General features: G+C 46.8%; 1 protein-coding gene across 1 annotated transcript in view; it reads right to left on the reverse strand.

The window, feature by feature from the left end:
• ELOVL4 (ELOVL fatty acid elongase 4) overlaps positions 1-20209 on the reverse strand; it is a 36608-nt gene extending 16399 nt beyond the window's left edge. Inside the window, exons 1-3 of the mRNA XM_066604904.1 lie at positions 19943-20209; positions 6857-7044; positions 4152-4232 (exon numbers count right to left, since the gene is read on the reverse strand). Of these exons, the coding sequence (XP_066461001.1) occupies positions 4152-4232; positions 6857-7044; positions 19943-20015 (342 nt within the window). The 5' untranslated portion in view covers positions 20016-20209. The remainder of the gene's footprint in view (positions 1-4151; positions 4233-6856; positions 7045-19942) is intronic.
• Positions 20210-20831: the final 622 nt, after the last annotated feature.

Genomic DNA, 20831 nt, shown 5'->3' on the forward strand with positions numbered 1-20831 from the left:
ACAGAGGTGGGGGAAGACAGTATGTCGCTGGATAGTCAGAGCACCCTCCTGTCTATATCTCAGCGCGTTGAGGAGGAGGAGGAGGAGGAGCATGAGGAGGAGGAGGGGGAAGAGACAGCTTGGTCCACTGCTGAGGGTACCCATGCTGCTTGCCTGTCATCCTTTCAGCGTCTATGGCCGGAGGAGGAGGATCCTGAAAGTGATCTTCCTAGTGAGGACAGCTATGTGTTGCGTACAGGTACCCTGGCACACATGGCTGACTTCATGTTAGGATGCCTTTCTCGTGACCCTCGCGTTACACGCATTCTGGCCATTACGGATTACTGGGTGTACACTGCTCGACCCACGGTATAAGGAGAACCTTTCCACTCTCATACCCGAAGAGGAAAGGGGTTCGAGAGTGATGCTATACCACAGGACCCTGGCGGACAAACTGATGGTAAAATTCCCATCCGACAGCGCTAGTGGCCGAAGGCGCAGTTCCGAGGGCCAGGTAGCAGGGGAGGTGCGGAGATCAGGCAGCATGTACAGCGCAGGCAGGGGAACACTCTCTAAGGCCTTTGACAGCTTTCCGGCTCCCCAGCAAGACTGTGTCACCGCTCCCCAGTCAAGGCTGAGTCGGCGGGAGCACTGTAAAAGGATGGTGAGGGAGTACGTAGCCGATCGCACGACCGTCCTCCGTGACGCCTCCGTCCCCTACAACTACTGGGTGTCGAAGCTGGACACGTGGCCTGAACTCGCGCTGTATGCCCTGGAGGTGCTTGCTTGTCCTGCGGCTAGCGTCTTGTCAGAGAGGGTGTTTAGTGCGGCTGGGGGAATCATCACGGATAAGCGTACCCACCTGTCAACCGACAGTGCCGACAGGCTTACACTCATCAAGATGAACAAAGCCTGGATTTCCCCAGACTTCTCTTCTCCACCAGCGGACAGCAGCGATACCTAAGCAATACGTAGGCTGCACCCGCGGATGGAAGCATCGTTCTCTATCACCATCAAAAACGGGGACCTTTTAGCTTCATCAATCTGTGTATTCTATTCCTCCTCCTCCTCCTGCTCCTCCTCCTGAAACCTCACGTAATCACGCCGAACGGGCAATTTTTCTTAGGCCCACAAGGCTCAGTCATATAACTTTTGTAAACAATTTTTATACGTTTCAATGCTCATTAAAGCGTTGAAACTTGCACCTGAACCAATTTTTATTTTAACTGGGCTGCCTCCAGGCCTAGTTACAAATTAAGCCGCCTCCAGGCCTAGTTACAAATTAAGCCACATTAACCAAAGCGATTAATGGGTTTCACCTGCCCTCTTGGTTGGGCATGGGCAATTTTTCTGAGGTACATTAGTACTGTTGGTACACCAATTTTTTGGGCCCTCGCCTACAGTGTAATCCAATTAATTTTTTGCCCACCTGCATTAAAGCTGACGTTACATCAGCTGTGCTGGGCACTGCAATGGGATATATTTATGTACCGCCGGTGGCTTCCTGGGACTCACCCATGCTGTCGGTCCACATGGACTTCCCATTAGGGAGATGTACGTGCCTGTGTATACTTATAAAAAAACTCGAGCCTGACTGGGGCATGCAGTTTGGGCGAAGCCCACCTGTATTTAATCAGACGTTAGCTTTGCTGTCCAGGGCACTGAAATGGGATATATTTTTGTACCGCCAGTGGGTTCCAGGGAGCCACCCATGCTGTCGGTCCACACGGACCTCACATTAGGGAGTTGTACCTGCCTGTGTCTATGTATTAAAAACCCCGGTCTGACTGGGGCATGCAGTGTGGGCCGAAGCCCACCTGTATTTTATCTGACGTTACCTCAGCTGTGCAGGGCAATGCAATGGGATATATTTATGTACCGCCGGTGGCTTCCTGGCACCCACCCATGCTGTCGGTCCACACGGAGTTGTAACTGCATGTGTCCACTTCTAAAGAACCCCAGTCTGACTGGGGCATGCAGTGTGGGCCGAAGCCCACCTGCATTTAACATGACATTACCTCAGCTGTGATGGGAACTGCAATGGGATACATTTATGTACAGCCGGTGGGTTCCAGGGAGCTACCTATGCTGTGGGTGCACACGGAATTCGCATTGCGGAGTTGTACCTGCCTGTGACTATTTATAAAAAACCGCGGTCTGACTGGGACATGCAGACACCTTGACAGAATGAATAGTGTGTGGCACATAGGTTCCCCACTGCTATGCCCACGTGTGCAGCTCCTGATGGAGGTGGCACAGAATGGGATTTCTCATTGCTTCTGTACAGCATTGTGGGCTATCGCCCCGCCCCTTTTAAAGAGGGTCGCTGCCTAGCCGTGCCAACCCTCTGCAGTGTGTGCCTGCGGTTCCTCCTCATGGCAGACGCACTTATAAATAGACATGAGGGTGGTGTGGCATGAGGGCAGCTGAAGGCTGCGCAGGGACACTTTGGTGTGTGCTGTGGACACTGGGTCGTGCGGGGGGGTTGGGCAGCATGTAACCCAGGAGAAGTGGCAGCGGAGTGTCATGCAGGCAGTGATTGTGCTTTGTTGGAGGTAGTGTGGTGCTTAGCTAAGGTATGCATTGCTAATGAGGGCTTTTCAGAAGTAAAAGTTGTTGGGAGGGGGGGGGGGGGGCCCACTCTTGCCGCTATTGTGGCTTAATAGTGGGACCTGTGAACTTGAGATGCAGCCCAACATGTAGCCCCTCGCCTGCCCTATCCGTTGCTGTGTCGTTCCCATCACTTTCTTGAATTGCCCAGATTTTCACAAATGGAAACCTTAGCGAGCATCGGCGAAATACAAAAATGCTCGGGTCGCCCATTGACTTCAATGGGGTTCGTTATTCGAAACGAACCCTCGAGCATCGCGAAATTTTCGTCCCGAGTAACGAGCACCCGAGCATTTTGGTGCTCGCTCATCTCTAGTCAATAACCGCCGATATCCAGAAAGGCAGCAACACTAGGTGTACCCTTTCAGTGCTCCAAGCTTCCCAATGGCACAATAACCTGCTGCCATTTTCACTAATAGTACAGATGTGTAGTTTATTAGGTTAAGAATATTAGGCAAGTGCATATTCCTTGAATTTAAATAACTGCTCCCTCTATACAAGTGAATGATCCTATATGGTCATAAAACAATCCATGCAACAAGCCATCGCTAGCCATCAGGAAGCTTCTGCTCAAGAGGGTTCAGTTACAGATCAACATCAGGGAAATTTATGCATTTCCATAAAATAGAACTTTAAAGGGTTTGGGTCACCTCAGATCACCTCCATAAACTAATTAGTAAATACTATGAAGGACACAAATTTCAAATGTGTTGTTTTTATCTTTATAGTCACTCCCGTTCTTTAACAAAACAGCCATTCGCTGCAAAGAGGGGGCTGCTGAGCGAAGGAACATAATAGAGAGGACCAGCCCTCTTATGCATCGGCATATGGTGTGTGGGTAAACAGCAGGGGAACAGGAGGGAGTGCAAGTATACAAATTACAGATTTGTGTTCTTTATTCTATTCACTCATTACTTTAGGCTAGGGACAGAGGTGTAACTTGAAGCTCCTGGGCCCCAATGCAAAATCTCTAACAGGGCCCCCAACTATAATGCTTTATTCATAGTACTGGGCTCCCTATATGGAGGAGAGAGGCCTTATGGGCCCCCTAAGGCTACTGGAGCAATCACGCCCACTATAGTTACGCCAGTGGCTAAGCAGGTGATCTGAAGTGAGTGTGTCTCTTTAATAAATGTATTTTTGCTCAATAATCTCCAACAGCAGTTCCATAGTTTGTGTATCTATCACTTAGTACACTTAGGGTGTCTGTACACCATGCAGATCTCTGCCACAACCGTGGGTGGTTCTCCAGTGATTCAGCTAACACATGTACTCCAGTGCTCGGCTTTAGCTAACATCAGTACTGCTTTTTATTCTTGCTATGAATCGATTGCTCTCGCTGATGAGGAGTTTCCACTCCTGCACCAATCAATCACATATGTGTGGCCAAAGTTTAATTAAGGTTTTGTGAGTTGGAATGTATCTTGCCACGTTCATTCTACAAGTTCTCTGCTGGTTGCTGGGTGGTACTTGGACAGACAATGCCAAGTGCAGGTGCCTGCTGGCAATAAGCGGAGTTCTGCGCGGCATACGGCACCCATACGTAGAGATCAAATACTTACTCGGACTTCATTAACGTCATCTGAATAGTCTACAGTCTGACAAATATAACTGTATCCAGCTGCTCTCGCTCCTAAGAATAGCTGAAAGGACAAACAAACAAACAAAAAGTCAATGATGTGGAACAAAACCACATTCTACTGTTCATGTTCATAGACCGTCAATGAGACCGGCTGTAGATATTACAGATCTCGTCAATAATAAACAATGGGGGACATACGGAGTTGGAGAAAGAAGAAAGAGAGAAAAAGAAATGCAAAATAAGCTGTTTGGATAAGAAAATTATATCTATCTCCAGGAGGAAGGGTCGCTTGCCCAACTCAATGCCTATTACACCCAACTATGGCACATAAAGGTGTCACAGTACACAGAAACGTGTTGCCTATCCTGATAACTGCAATGTAAATTGTAGGGTTTATCGGCCCATATAGCTGTAATAATATTGGATATTCACTCCATGCTGGTTTTCCCTCAGCAAACACCATTGGGAGCACTATTACAAACCACTGCCTACCAGGATTAGGGGAGGGGTGTTCTTATTTAAGACCCCCAGTGAAGTCAGTCATCTCCCTTGCTTTTATACTCCCTATGTGGTCTGGAGCGCTGGGGTTTTTAGATCTTCTGTCCATTTGCTTTCTCCACCAGATTTGGATCTGGAATCCCCATTTGACGCTCTCCTTCACTTTTGGATGCCCATCTGATCAGGGAGGACATATCTGTATATTCTTATATTATCGCTCACTAGGACGTCAGGCGTGACAGTCTGCTCTAACCCAGGGGAACCCAGTCACGCCGGGTAAGTCACTGTCCACGCGTACAATGTTATACCATCTTTAGTATCAATCCCAGGAGCGTTGCCTTTGCTAAATACACCCAACTATGGGGGATCTGTTATTTGCATCCAATAGGGTCATATCAGCATAAGTTGCACTGATAAAAGGAGGGAAAAAGGGCGCAAGAATTGCGCTTCTTTGTTTACCTCATCTCCTAGAATTTTTTTTTTAACAAGACGCTGAGCAAAAAAAGTCATATGAGCTACAAAATGGTACCAATTGAAAAAAAAAAAAAAAAAAGCCCTCGCACAATAATATCAATCAAAAAATAAAAAACCTACAGCTCTCAGCAGAAAAATACTATTTTTTGCCAAAGATATTTTCTGCTTTAAAAGTAGTACAGCAAAAAAAATTTTTTTTTAAAATCATATTTGGCATCATCGGAATCATGATAACTATTCTATTGGTCAGCATGTCATTTTTGTCACATTGTGTTAGCAGAATTGCATTTTTTTCCCTCTACTACATTGAGAATTTTTTTTTTAACATTTTTATTACAATATACGGCATATTACCATGAAAAAAATACAACTCATCCCAAATAAAACAAGCCCTCAGACATCTACACCAATGGACAAATAAAAGAGATTTGATTTTTTGAAAGTGGAGAGGAAAAACAACAAAAAAAGGCTGCATCATTAAAAAAAAGGTACTGAGTAATGATTTTCAAAATTAAACTACTTCTCAAACATGAAAATATGGGCAATGTGGTGAATTTGAGGAAAAAAAAAAAAAGAGATACCCATCTGATAGCTTCACCCCAAAACACACTGCTCACGAATCTAGGGTTTTTATATGTGTTGGTGAAAACAAGAGTAGGCAAAGCCTTCACCTAGCGGCTAATTAAGAGACTCAGAGGGCATGCAACTGGAGCAGATGCTTCCATCCCTACCTAGTGCCTCCCTTGGGACAACCAGTCGTGATTGTCAAGTGGCACTCCAACCGGATGCCAGTTCGGAAAAGCTCAAGAGTCTGGTACAAAATCCCTTGAATGAATCCAATAAGCAGTGGCTATCCATGGCTGACGGCTGACTCTGTAGGGACACTTTCTACCAAGTTGGTAGGAGAAAGGAAATGGGGGTAGCCCTAGCTGTGGCAGAGAATAACCAAAAGGTACTGGCGTTTATAAAAATAATAGTTCATTCACATTATGATAGAGCGTGGGGAGCCAATCCAACTAGATTTGTGTACACTTTCTGCCCATGTCCCTGGGAGCAGACAAAGGATTTAAAAAAAAAAAAAAAAAAAAATCACTACGGCCCCCTTTATATGGGCTGAGAATTGTCCCACTGAGACAAACGCCAATCGATATTGGCACTCGTTACTGTTGTTCACACACGGCAAGTGATCACCTTATGGGGACAAACGATCTGGAATTGGTCATCTGTACGTGTCCCCATTCACAAGGGGAGATGTAAAGCCACCCTGGAACCATTTTTGTATTCATGTTAAAGAGTGTCCTTTAATGGGACAGAGTTCTGTCAGTTGCAAACTTGGGCGGAACTCAGATGTAAAGCTCCCCTGTGAGAATAGGCCATTACACCTCCACCCAAGAGGGGCCTTATGTGACAGTTATTTTAAAGCCAATCTATCATATGTAGTTGGAGGGAGCGCTCCCCATACTGCTCACAGCGGTCACTGACAGGCTGCTGTATATACACAACATTCTTGTCAATTACAGCCATCTTCCCTAATAGAAGTATGGTTCTGTATTATTAATGAGCTGTCCTTACATAGACCGGCATATCTGGCTGGCAGATCCAATTTTAGATCCCTTCAAAAAAAATAAGACAGCAGTCTAAAAATGGAACCTAATCAATGGTGTTCTGTACGGTGACCTGAAATATAAATGTATGGTAACAAGAAATACTAACCTCCTTAAATATAAAGAAGTTTAAAATAACCATGCCAAAATTGTAGCCAATCAGCAGGTAACGTAACTGAAACGGTTCTCGATTTTTCATGAATCTGGGACCCAGCCACACAATGAGCATGTAAAGTGTGCTGATGGCCAGCGTCGGTAACGGGGACTGCATCAGAGGCCATTTTTCAACCCGTTTATCTGTTAAGAAAGAACAAAGCGCAATAGTTATAATTCACGATTCATGTATGAAAAGAAGATAAAACTTGATAAGCAGTACATACATATACTGTGTGTCCAAACAATAGGATATATAAATACACAAGCAATAGCGCCCATTCATCAGACTGGATTGGGGACAAAGGATCGTTCGTTCCCGGAGCAAACTGCATCAGCCTGTGTAAAGGCCAGATAAACACTCCTTGATTGACACTTGTCAAATGGCTGCTGCTGTCTAATGTAAGAGAGACCTCAACGGTCATTTACACGGACGATCACACAAAATTGGTTCAAATGAATGAATTTGCCCGATAAGCGTAGCGTCTAAATACACAGTCATTGTGCCTTATACAGTTAGCTGGTTGCTCATTTTCAACCTGCATGAACTTTTTGCTGGCTCGCTGAGGGTAAACGCTCCCTGTATCACATAGACGGTAAAGCGCTGAGGGAGAAGCTGGCGATCCAGCAGTGATCTGCATGAGCTCTAACAACCTTAGGAGTGACGTCACCTGCTTGTGCGGTTGTTTAGCCAACTGTCATCCCATCCAAATGGGACATTAGTCAGTAGATAGGAAGATAATAAGTGCGATTCCTACATTACCTTTTATACACCAACTAAAAAGATGATGACGCACAGCAAGTGTTTGAGTATAAGTAGGTCTCTTCGCAGTCTAACCTAAAGTCTGAGGACTCACATATGTATTCACAAAAAGGAAAGAATAGTGTGGTAAATAAGCTGAATCATCACTATTGTCTTATTTACTATAGTTATGTCCTTTTGTGCATACAATGCATTCGGAAAGTCTTCAGACCCTTTCACTTTTTTACATTTTGTCATGCTATGGCTTTGTTAAAAAAAAAAAAGAAAAGAAAAAATCATGCCCCCCCCCATCGTTTTGCACTCAATATTCCATAAGGACAAAGTGACAATAGAATGTTAGAAATCTTTTCTTTTTTTAAATGAAAATCGAACATTTCATTGACATAAGTATTCACACCCTGTACTCAATAGTTAGTTGAAGCACCTTTGGCAGCGATAACAGCTTCTTGGATATGATGGTACAAGGTTTGCACACCTGGATTTGGGGATTTTCTGACATTCTTTTCTGCAGATCCTCTCAAACTGTCAGGTTGGATATGATGCCATTTTCAGGTCTCTTCAAAAATGTTCCACTCAGTTCAAGTCAAGGCTCTGGCTGGGCCACTCAAGGACATTCAGAGTTGTCCCTAAGCCTCTCCTGTGTTGTCTTGGCTGTGTGCTTAGGGTAACTGTCTGATTGGAAGGTGAATCTTCTGCCCAGTCTGAGGTCACTTGTGATCTGCATCAAGTTTTCATTAGGAATATTTCTGTACTTTGCTCCATTCAGCTTTTCATGAATCCTGACCAGTCTCTCTGTCGCAGCCACTAAAAAGCACCCTACAGCATGATACTACCATCACCAGGCTTCACGGTAGGGATGGTATTGGCCAGCTGATGAGTATTTCCTGGTTTCCTACACACAAAACGCTTAGAACTGATGCCAAAAAGTTTTATCTTGGTTTCATTAGCCTAGAGAATCTTGTTTTAATATGGAAGTCCTTTAGGTGCTTGTTGGCGAACTCTAGGCGGGCTTTTAGGTCTCATACATAGGAGAGGCTTTTTCTGACCACTCTGCCATAAAACCCAGTTTGGTGGAGTGCTGCATTGATTGTTGACCTTCTGGAAGTTTCTCCCATGTGAACACAGGATCTTTGGAGCTAAGCCAAAGTGACCATTAGGTTATCGGTCACCTCGCTTACCAAGGCCCTTCTCCCCTGATTACTTAGTTTGGTGGGTCGCCCAGCTCCAGAAAGAGTGCTAGTGTCCTTGTTCCAAATTCCTTCCCTTTAAGAATTATGGAGGCCGCTATGCTCTTGGAAGCTTCTAGTGCAGAATTTTTTTTGTTGCCTTCTCCAGATCTGTGTCTCTACAGGCAGTTGCTTCCTCCTCATTGCTTAGTTTTGGCCCTAATACGAGTTGTGAGCTGTAAGACCTTATATAGACAAGGGGAGTCTTTAAAGTCCAATCAACTGAATTTACCACAGGTGACTCCAATCAATGTGTAGAAAAATCTTAAAGATGTGTAAGAAAAGAAAGACGCTCAGGCCACCTGCACACGGGCGGAAGTCCCGCGGCGGGATTTCCGCCGCTCAAAGCCTGCATAGGATTGCGTTAACAAACGCAATCCTATGCAGACGGCCGCGGTTTGGCCGCGCAAAATCTCACACGGCAAACAAACTGCGGCATGTCCTATTTCTGTGCGGGGCTCTGCGAGCCCCGCACAGAAACGTCACTTACCCGGCCGCCGGCTCCGGTCTGCACATGCGCCGGAGGCCCGGCAGCCGGCACATGAAAGAGCCGGGGCCGCCGGGCACGGGTGAGTACGCGCTTGTCTCTGTAGGCGCTTGGGTCGGGTCCCGCGTTGAGAATTCTCGACGCCAGATCCGACCCACTCATCTGCAGGCGGCCTTATGCTCAAATGGAAGTTGGAATCCGCTTCACACAAAAAATAAAAATAATTATATATAATTGCATAAATGTACAAAGTGTGTAAATGGCACTTACTATCTAAGGGGTATCTCTCCATGAGTCCCCACTACAGCATTGTTGTGGCTGAAAGAAGTTGTCTTTTTAGTTCAAAAGGACTTCGGTATCTGGATTTATTCATTGTAAAAATAGCATATAAAAGCAGAAGAAAAGCAGCGCGTTTCGGCCGTAAGGGGGCCTTTTTAAGCATAATCACTTAAGGATGGTTTAGACAATGATAATCGCTCCAAAAAAAAATCTTATGAGTGATTATTGAGCGATGATCGTCGTGTTCTTATTACAGCACAAGATGATCGCGGGGCTGCTTGTCTTCTGCATCCATGTTTCCCACCAAGCACTCCGAGCGGAGGATGCAGAAGACAAGTGGGGTGGCCCTGCTTGTCTTCTGCATCCAGCTGTTCTCTGCTCAATGCGCCCAGCTGTTATACAGCCGAGCGCTCCAAGCGGGGTATGGAGAACACAGCTGGACCGTTCTGTTCTTCATACCCAGCCTGTTTTCAGGGAGCGGGATACAGCTGAAACAATAGTATCAGCTGTATCCCGCTGTGAATTCCTGATAACTGATCGCTGATCTTTCAGCATGCTGACAGATCAGCGACGGCTTAACAAAAACTGCACAATGCAGTTAGACACAACGATTATCGCTCAAAAGACGGCTTTGAGCAATTTGTAAGCGAAAATAGTGGTGTCTAAATCAGGCTTTAGTTACAACAGTTTATATATAAGTGGCACACTTACAAGCACAGAGCGCTCCTAGACGCCGCTGAACTGCTGTTCAACACGCTCCATGCTTGTAAGTGCCTGCGGACATGAGGCCCAGCTTCTCACATTCCAATAGTGTGCCCCCTCTTCAACTCTGCTAACTGGGTGAAATCTTTTCAATTGCGTTGTAGAGGTGTCTGGTGGTCAACAAGCTCTACACAAGTGGAAAAAGAGGTCACTGCACACAAGGAGCCTCTGAGAGGCTTTTATAGGCCAACGGTGGAACTACTTTTAGGGCCTCAGGTGGCAAGACCGTTCATCTAATCACACCACAGCTCTAATCATTTGCACATCTGCCTGAGATGTAACTGCATGCTGAGATTTGCAGTAAGTCTGACTTATAGGGCGAGTAAAATGTTTACAAGGTTTTTTAAGAGATTTTCCTTGAGGTACTCCAGGATAGTACATCTGTATAACTCCGCGTCAGCATGGGTTTATGAGAGATCACTCCTGTCAAACCAACCTGATCAGCTTCTACAAGGAGGTAAGTTCTAGACTGGACCGGGGAGAGTCACTGGATCTTGTGTATCTGGACTTTTCCAAATCATCTGATACTGTGCCGTATAAAAGGTTGGGATATAAAATGAGAATGCTTGGTCTGGGTGAGAATGTGTGTAAGTGGGTAAGTAACTCCCGCAGTGATAGAAACCAGAGGGGGGGGTTATAAATGGTACATGCTCTGATTTGGTCACCGTTACTAGTGGGGGACCACAGGGTCGGTATTGGTTCTTCTTGTTTTTAACCCCTTAGTAACTGTGAATATGCTTTTCTACTGACCTCATTAATGGATTTAAACCTGCACATACATTTTTTTTAAAGGTGGTGGCTTGGTTGACTACAGAAAGCTCAGATGAGTCAGTTTAACCCCTTACACGTCACAATCAATAGCAACTGTAGCATGTAGACAGATGACAGGGGAAGGGGGCTCCTTCTGGCACCCCACAATACAATTGCAAGGTATGAATGGGTTTCCATGGTAGATGAAAGCCTGACAAAGTCCTCCATGTCTGTCATGCAAGTCAGCCTATTAGATCCCACTTCCAGCGGAGTATAATAGGGTGCTGTCATAGGCTTAGTAGAATACACTACATAGATAATGCTGTGTACTATCCAAGTGATTGAAAAATTGCATCGTTAAGCCTCCTTGAGGCTAACTTTACACAGGCAAGTGCGATATAAAAACGTCTCACATCTGCAGGGAAATCGCATGTTGGTGAGCACGATATCGGCCCATGAATCACGTGGGGGCGTTATATCAAAACCGCCTTGAATCAATTCAGAGAAGTAGCAATCCTGTCAGCTACTGCAGAGGATCGCGAAGTGTCTGCCTTTGTTCTCAATGGGGAGACCTTGCATAGCATGTGGTGCAATGCTGCCACCAGCCCCATTGAGAACAATGGACAATGCGATGGCACGCCCAAAGATAGGGCTTAGGGGGTAAAAAAGAATAAAATGCTCATGTATATGACCCCATTCAATGGGGCTCATATTTGTGCGTCTTGCAATGCGCAAATCTCACCCGTGTAAAGCCGGCCTGAGGTTATAAAAAAATGGAGGCAAAATTTTTTTAAATGAAGTTTAATTTAACCCCTTCCCGCTCCAGGACGTACATTTACGTCCTGGAGCGTCAGGGCATTATGCATGAAGAGAGGTCACAGCTGACACCCGCGAGCAATAACTGCAATCGTCCGGTGCCGGCTATTAACCCTTTAAATGCCGCTGTCAATTCTGACAGCGTCATTTAAATCCCACGAACGATGTTCCTGTACATCTAGTTTGAAAAATACATATTTTTTCCCCACAAAAAAAAACGGAAAAAAAAACCCATTTTTAAATTGATAAAATGCAAAAATAAAGTTTTAAAACAACAATACGATAAGTATTATTGCGTTTGTAATAAATAGCAAAATATATTTGTCTGGTTAATCACACATGTTGGACACCACAAAAATAATTTCAATAAGTAATGCCAAAATTACTATTTTTCTTTTCTTGGCCTACCAAATCGTGCAATAAAAAGCAATCCAAAAATCATATGTACCTCAAAATGGTTCCAATAAAAACTACATCTTTTCCCACAAACACAAGACCGCACATAACTCTGTTGCTGGAAAAATTAAAATGCTATGGATTGTAAAATGTAGTGATACGGATTCAATTGTTTCTCCTTAAAAACATGTTTTTATTGTGCAAAAGTAGTAAAAGAAAAAAAAATAATTATATATATATATATATATATATATATAAAAACTTAGTATCGCAGTAATCGTGCTGATCCACATAAGAAAGTTATTGTTATTTTTACCGAAGGTTGACCGCTGTAAAAACAAAACGCAAAAACAATAGCAGGATTTCAGGGCGGGGCTATGTAATCCCCCCAAAAAATTAATAAAAGCTATACAACGCATTTTATTACCCTAGAGTGGGGCCATTAAAAAATATAACTCTTCCCACAAAAAGCAAAGCATCATATGGCTATGTCAATGAGTTATGGATCTTCCAATGCGACAATGAAAACCACTTGGTCCTTAAAGGGGTTGTCCCGTGACAGCAAGTGGGGTTAAGCACTTCTGTATGGCCATATTAATGCACTTTGTAATATACATCGTGCATTAAATATTGGCCATACAGAAGTTAATATACATCGTGCATTAAATATTGGCCATACAGAAGTTATACACTTAGCCCCTCTGGTGCTGGCGTCCCCGTCTCCATGGCGCCGACCGAAGCCTTCTTCTCCCTCGATTAGACGCGCTTGCGCTGTCTGCCCTCTTCTGTCCGGCTCCGGCGTGCTCGCGCTGCAGAAGACCTCTGCAGCGCGAGCACGCCGGAGCCGGACAGAAGAGGGGAGACAGTGCAAGCGCGTCTAATCCTGGGAGAAGGCAGCTTTAGTCGGCGCCATGGAGACGGGGACGCCAGCACCAGAGGGGCTAAGTGTATAACTTCTGTATGGCCAATATTTAATGCACGATGTATATTACAAAGTGCATTAATATGGCCATACAGAAGTGCTTAACCCCACTTGCTATCACGGGACAACCCCTTTAAGGCAAAAAAATAGGCTTGTCACTAAGGGGTTAATATATTAATGAATCTGTAGAGGGATTGTAAGGGCGGGATCATATCTGCGTCAGTCGGAGGTTCTGTCGCAGAGCTGTCTGAAAATACTGGAAGAAAAAGCATTGCAGTGCTTTTTGTCCGTCCAAAAGCTAGGCAGATGGGTGGAAAGCAGGCGGACCCCATTATAGTCAACTGGGTCCATTCAGTGCTGTTCGGTTCTGCTTACAGATGGAGCCGTTTGGCCGCAGGGATTCCCCTTTCCTGCTCCGTTCAGGGAGTAGGAAAGGGTAATCCCTGCGATGAAACGGCTCAAGTTTGAAACCAACCTAAGTAACATTAATATTTGCAAATTATACAAAACTATGTAAAGTAATGAACACAATGGAGGATGCAAACGGATTGGGATAAGTTGGAGGCAGAAAAGTAGCAAATGAGGTTTATCACTGATAAATATAGGGTTAAGCACATGGGGAGGGAAAATACATGTCACCATTTGTAAGGGCTCGAACCCAGGAGCTCCTGTGTTCCAGGCGGCAGCTCTACCTGTTGAGATATCCAGCCCTCTGACAAGCTTCCCTGCTAACGCTTGTTCTTGTCCCTTGCTCTTATCTAGTCCCTGTTTCCTTATTTGCTCCATCCGTTTCCCTGATTGCATACCCCATATAACCTGGTCTAGCACCTCCAATCCTTGTGTAATTATTGTGCTCCCAAGCCTGGAGTCAAGCTCCACCACCTGCCTCCTCCTCCGTACTGCAAACAGATAGACTTGTGTACCGACCTCTGGCTTCCGCTGACTATGCTGTCTGCATTGACATGGAAAAGGACTTGGGGATTTTAGTTAAAGGGGTTGTCCCGCGGCAGCAAGTGGGTCTATACACTTCTGTATGGCCATATTAATGCACTTTGTAATGTACATTGTGCATTAATTATGAGCCATACAGAAATTATCAAAAGTTTTATACTTACCTGCTCCGTTGCTGGCGTCCTCGTCTCCATGGTGCCGACTAATTTTCGGCCTCCGATGGCCAAATTAGCCGCACTTGCGCAGTCCGGGTCTTCTCCTGTCTTCAATGGGGCCGCTCGTGCAGAATGCCGGCTCCGTGTAGCTCCGCCCCGTCACGTGCCGATTCCAGCCAATCAGGAGGCTGGAATCGGCAATGGACCGCACAGAAGAGCTGCGGTCCACGGAGGAAGAGGATCCCGGCGGCCATCTTCACCGGTAAGTATAGAAGTCACCGGAGCGCGGGGATTAAGGTAAGCGCTGAGCGGTGTGTTTTTTTCGTCCCTGCATCGGGGTTGTCTCGCGCCGAACGGGGGGGGGGGGGGGGGGTTGAAAAAAAAAAAAAACCCGTTTCGGCGCGGGACAACCCCTTTAACTGTAAGCTTAACTGGAGCAACCAGTGTCAGGCAGCTGCTGCCAAGGCAAGTGCATCAAAAAAATGTCTAGGGGCACATGATGAGAACATTGTTCTTCCTCCTTACAAGTCACTGGTCAGACCACACATGGAATATTGTGTACAGTTTTGGGCACCGGTACTCAAGAAGGACATATCAGAGCTTGAGAGGGTACAAAGGTGGTCAGACCCGTGCGTTTTGCTGCCCATAGGGATGCGTTAGCATCCGTAGGGCAGCTAAAAGCATGCGGATGGGATTTCTACCCGACGTGCGGGTCATACGCACGGGAAGAAATCGCAGCATGATCCATTTCCCTGCGGATCTGCCACACGGATGGGTCTCCATCGAAGCCTATGGAAGCTGTCCGCAGCTGTGCCGTGGATACGTGGAAGAGCAGATTTTTAAAAAAAACTGTGCGTGGCGCATGCGCGCGGCACGCTGCCGGTGTGTCAAGCACATCCGCTCGCCGGAAAGAAGATTCGGCCTGCACATTGGTGGGTCCCGCAGCGTCCGGAGAGGTAAGAAAAATGTCTTTTCCTTCTCCATTGCCGCGGGCGCACACGGATGCGGGATTCAGCAGTGGAATCTGTGCATGGAAGTGGACATGCGGCCTAATACAGCGGAGGTAAAATGAAAGCTGCGCTGTGATTGGTTGCTATTGGTAACAGATTTCCTTTTGGACAGCTTCCATAACAGTGTGGTGCTGGGCTCAATTTTGTAGCCCACCTTGTATAATCCATGACTATTATTCATAAAATCGGGTATATTACAATCACTAATTACTTCAGAAGGGTGGGTGATCCTGGGATTATTCTGATTGCCAGATTGGAGTTGGAAAGTAATTTTTCGCCTAAAGTGAGGAAAGTTGTCTTTTCTCTCATTGTTTTTTGCCTTCGTCTGGATGAACATTGGGGGTAACAGGCTGACCCGGATGGAGGTGGGTCTTTATTCAGCCTTACATACTATGTGACTATGGTTATTCATCATATCCACTATGAGCGGCTCTAGTTGTACCATCCTCTGCAGCATCAAGCATTAATAAGCAGTAAGATTGTCTTGCTATGGCTGATGGTAAAAGGCCAGAATTGATTTCCCACAGGAAGTGCATAGAACGGTATTATCTGCAGCCCGAAGGAAATGCTTTAGATCTTAACAGCTGATGTGAAGTATCTTCAGCAGCTCTCTGGAATTACAAGGCCTGGAGGAGAGATTGTGGTGTCTGCGATAACCAAAAGATAAAATACTGCTTTATACATACCGGCCAACATTTACCTCATCTAGTCACTGCCTTCAGCGGCCATTTTCCGTCAAATAACCTGGGACCGCTGAAGCCTGTGATTGGCCCAGTGCTCATGTGCACAACAAGAGGCACGTGACGCAGACAGATCCGTCCCTGGGCTCGGAGCAGTGGAGTCGGGCTACAGCGCTGGACACAGAGTGGCGAATATTGCTTATTTCTTTACGCGGTCCAAGGCCATAGAATGTTTCTCCTAAATCCCAGAAAACTCCTTTAAAAAATGTGAAAAACCCCATAAGTGGCACCTGGAGTTTGTGGGTTGTGTGCGTCACTATCTCACTAGGTGCTCTCTAGGCCCTCATTTCCATGGAATCCGGACCGTGACGGGATACCTGCTTACCCGAGCGTGCAGGTGGCCGTGCTGACTCCTCTTCTTCCGGGTTATCTGTACTGCGGGTGGACTACACAGCTCACCGTCGGATATGAGCCGTACAGAGTTTTTGCTTTAAGTCTACTTTTCCCGCGGCCCGTCCACGATGTCATTTGCGGACGGGCTGTGAGGCGGACGGCTTCTATTGACTTCATACGGGATCCTCAATGAAATGGAGCATGCTGCGATTTGTTTTCCGGACCAAAAGGTCCGCAAATCAAATCTGCATACTTTAATTCAGTTGTGGACGTCCATGTTTTCCTATGGGTAGCTTGAACTGCGGATTATCCGCGCGGATGCCCCATGTGGATTTCACAATACAAATCCACCCGTGGACATTAGGCCTTTGGCTAACTTTACACGGGCAAGGGCGATATGAGGCTGTAAATCCCACCTGTTTATCGCACTCGCCATCCTTGGAAATCCCTGTGGATGTGAGGCGTATTCATGTGACAACAGCCTTGCATCTCTCCGGGGATGCAGGGAGCCTCTGCCGCCGCCGCGCATCGCATAGTTTCTCTTAATGTTTTTAACGGGAGACCTCGCAGCGCATTGCATGCACCTAGCATGTGGTGCGCTGCTGCCGCCGGCCCCATTGAGAACATTGGGGCCGTGATGCGAGAGCACGCAGGGAGATAGAACATGCTGCGATTCATTTCTCATATCACATCGAGGTGCCATGCGGGAAAACATCGCTGGTCTGTATGACCCCATTCAAATGAATGGGGTTCATATTTGTAAGTGTCACAATGCACAAATCTCGTGCAATTTTGTCACCCGTGTGAAGTTGGTCTTAGGCTGGTTTCACACAGGCGAGAATCTTGTGCGTTGCGAGATGCACAAAACTCGCATGAAGATGAACTTCATTCTTTTAAATGGGGTCATACACACGAGTGATGTTTTCCTTCACAGTGATGTTACAAGGAGCGAGTTATATTCATGTGCAGCCAGTCTAAAGAACATCGCGCCATTTACCAATGTTGGTCTTTGATAGGAGAGAACTTTCTAGCACAGTGATACATTTTCTTATCGATTCTTTAGATCACGACTGATGCTGCCAACTACCGACCCATCTCCAATCCCCCCTTCATCTCCAAACTATTAGAATGTCTGGTTTACTCCCGCCTTGTAAGCTATCTATCAGAAAACTCTCTTCTCGACCTCCTACAGTCTGGCTTCCGACCCCTAAACTCGACAGAAACCGCCCTTACAAGGGTGTTAAACGACCTTCTGATGGCCAAATCAAGGGGCAATTACTCCCTACTGATCCTCCTCGACCTCTTTGCAGCATTTGACACTGTTGACCACCAACTCCTCCTCAGTATGCTTCACTCCATCGGCCTAAAGGACACTGCTCTCTCCTGGTTCTCCTCCTACCTATCTGACCGCTCATTCAGTGTCTCCTCTCCTCTTCCCCGGGGCTCGGTCCTCGGCCCCCTCCTTTTCTCTATCTACACAGCCCCTATTGGACAAACCATCAGGAGATTTTGCCTCCAATACCACCTGTATGCTGATAACACCCAGCTATACACCTCTTCCCGTGACATCTCTGCACATCTCCTCCAAAACATCACCGCCTGTCTGTCCGCTGTCTCTAACACTATGTCCTCTCTACCAAAACTAAACCTCTCAAAAAGGCCACCCTACATTGCCTCCCTCATCTCAATCCATCACCCAGCCCAGGCTCCCTGCTAACGAAACCAGACTGAGCGCCCCTTTAATTTCAACTTCTCATTCCCGCCTCCACGACTTCTCGAGAGCAGCATCGGTCCTCTGAAACGCACTACCAAAGGCTATCCGGGCAATCCAGGACTCTTCAGACGTGCTCTAAAAACATACCTCATCCCCTAAACCAAACCCTTTTGTATGCTGCCTGATAACATGCTCCCTGACCTACTGACTGCAATCCCTAGTAGCCACCATCAACTGTCCCTGCACTCATACCGATTCTGCCGTCACGCGGCCAAATGTCTGACCATTGTCTATGTGTATAGCATTCCTCACTCTCCACCTCGCCATACCGTGCACATCTCCAGCCCCTTTACCTTCTGTATCACCCCATTACTTGTAGTATGTAAGCTCGTTGGAGCAGGACCCTCACCCCTATTGTCTACATCAAATGATTACTATGTAACCGTGGTTCTGTAATGTTTGTCTTTCTGTATTCCCCGTCTTTGTAAGCGCTGCGGAAAATGTTGGCGCTATACAAATAAAGATTATTATCACTCTCAGAAATTACTATTTCTACCTAAAACGTAAGGGCTCCTTTAGATAACCATATTTGCGTGTGCAAAACGCAGAGAACAGAACCCCCTCATTTCAATGGGTCCATTCTCATATCTGTATTTTGCACGTTTCGAGCCTGCAGACAAAAGTAGGACCTGCTCTATTTTTTGGCGTATTTGGAGCCCCATAGAAATCTACGGGAGATGCGCAATTCTGTGGGGAATAAAAACAAACACATCTAGACCTCATTAGGCCAAGTAGTCTTCTAAATCAGGGTGGGGGGTGTTTGTGCACGAATGTGAACATGTGCAATAAGTACAATACTGTGCATCGATATGGGCGCAAATCAAACTCATTAGGGGCCTAAACAGACGGGCGTGATTTTGTCCCATCATGCAGCCGTAAAAAATCGCAGCCACATTACAGGACGAAATAAAACCATTGTTTTCAATAGTATCATTTTGTCTATTGGGATTTTTGCGCGTTAATACTACATGCGAGTAAAAAAGATAGGGCAGGACCTACCGTCACGTTTTTTTAACTCGCGCACAACAGTGCAGAGTTTGAATAATCAAAAAAAAAAAAAAGCTAGGTTCATCAACTAACAGGATCCGTAGCAGCAAATAAATTAGCGCATGCACCCATGCGATTAAACCCTCACTGCGTAAATACGTTGCACTGCAGCGTGCGCAATTGTGCACACAGTCTGAAGCCGATCGAAGTGAAGATCTGGCAGTTGGTACATTCTTGCAGGCGCTGCTTGCGAGGGCCATGTGCTGCGCAGCGACGCCTGGATGTCAGTATGAGCTCGGATTGTGCTGCTGAGAACGAGGACTGGTCGCATGGCGATCCGCCGTTCTTCATGAACTTTCTGGGCCACCTCTCCTGTATCTGCTGGGTAGATATCTAATAGTGCTGATGGGCGGCAGCGCAATATCTGCACCAGAGCCCCCAACTCTAATGCTTCATTGATGGGGCCCCCAGGCTGTAGGGCCCGACGGCCTGAGCACAGAGCCGCTGCACCTTCCTACACTGCAGCAGTCAGAAGGCGTCCGCCTATTGCAGCCGGGCTGGGAATGGAGAACATAAGCTGCTGCCATAATGGCCGGATCTATTCCAGGCGCTGACGACACGCACGGCCGTGAATGTGACCCTGATCCCCCGCAGGAGGGGGCTGAGAGCAGCGGGGGTCGCCGGGCCTTACCTGCGATGCTGAGGCTCCAGCTGTACAGCCGCAGCGTGTCATTGATGAGCTCGGACACCGCGGTCAGCGCCATGCTGTCTCCTCTACGTGCGAGCGCTTCTACCTAGTAACCCGGGCGGGGAGCTCAGTGAGCAGAGCGGTGCATGGCGTGCTGCCGGCCGGGAACAGGACTGGACCACAACGGCTGCGCCACCTCTCCGCACGTGACGCGGTTACCGTGGAGACAGCCGCATCTCAGGCACTGGCTCCGAGTCACCACAAGGACCATTGATGGTGTGGGGGCGTGGTGTGTATGCTAATGAGCGAGCGGCAGGCGCGCCTGGCGGGGAGGGCGGCCGCTGTGCGGGGAGCTTTGACGCAGTGCTCGGTGCAGACAATGGCGCTGGCTCCCCAGAGCTGGGGGAAGGGGGTGCTGCACACGGGGACGGCGGGCTTGTTGGTTCTCTTTCACATAGACTGCCCAGTGATGGGAATAGAACTAGTCAGTATGAGGCAGGAGGCTACAGCCATGGCTGTGTCCTCTCACAAATCAGTTAATTTGGCGGGAAGATGGCAAGAAGTACAATTATATGTGTCAGAGCGACACAGCTGTGCGCAAAACTATTGAAGAGCAATATAACCACTGCGGCGCCGACAGTGCGCCGCCACCACGGCACCTGAACGGTGATGTTACTCGGCCAGGAGGATGGATGACATCCCGTAGACCTGACAGGTGGACCAATCTAGAAACCGCGAGGCAGACAGATGGGCTACGGGGGGGTGTTCAAACAAGAGAAACGTGGGCATTATTAATGAGGCAAACGGGGGTATTACTATTCAGAGGGGTCAAATGAGGGAAATATTTATGAAAGGGGGAATTATTTGTTAAAAGGGTATTATTATTGAATGC

Source organism: Eleutherodactylus coqui, chromosome 1 (assembly GCF_035609145.1).
Source record: "Eleutherodactylus coqui strain aEleCoq1 chromosome 1, aEleCoq1.hap1, whole genome shotgun sequence".
NCBI lineage: Eukaryota > Metazoa > Chordata > Amphibia > Anura > Eleutherodactylidae > Eleutherodactylus > Eleutherodactylus coqui.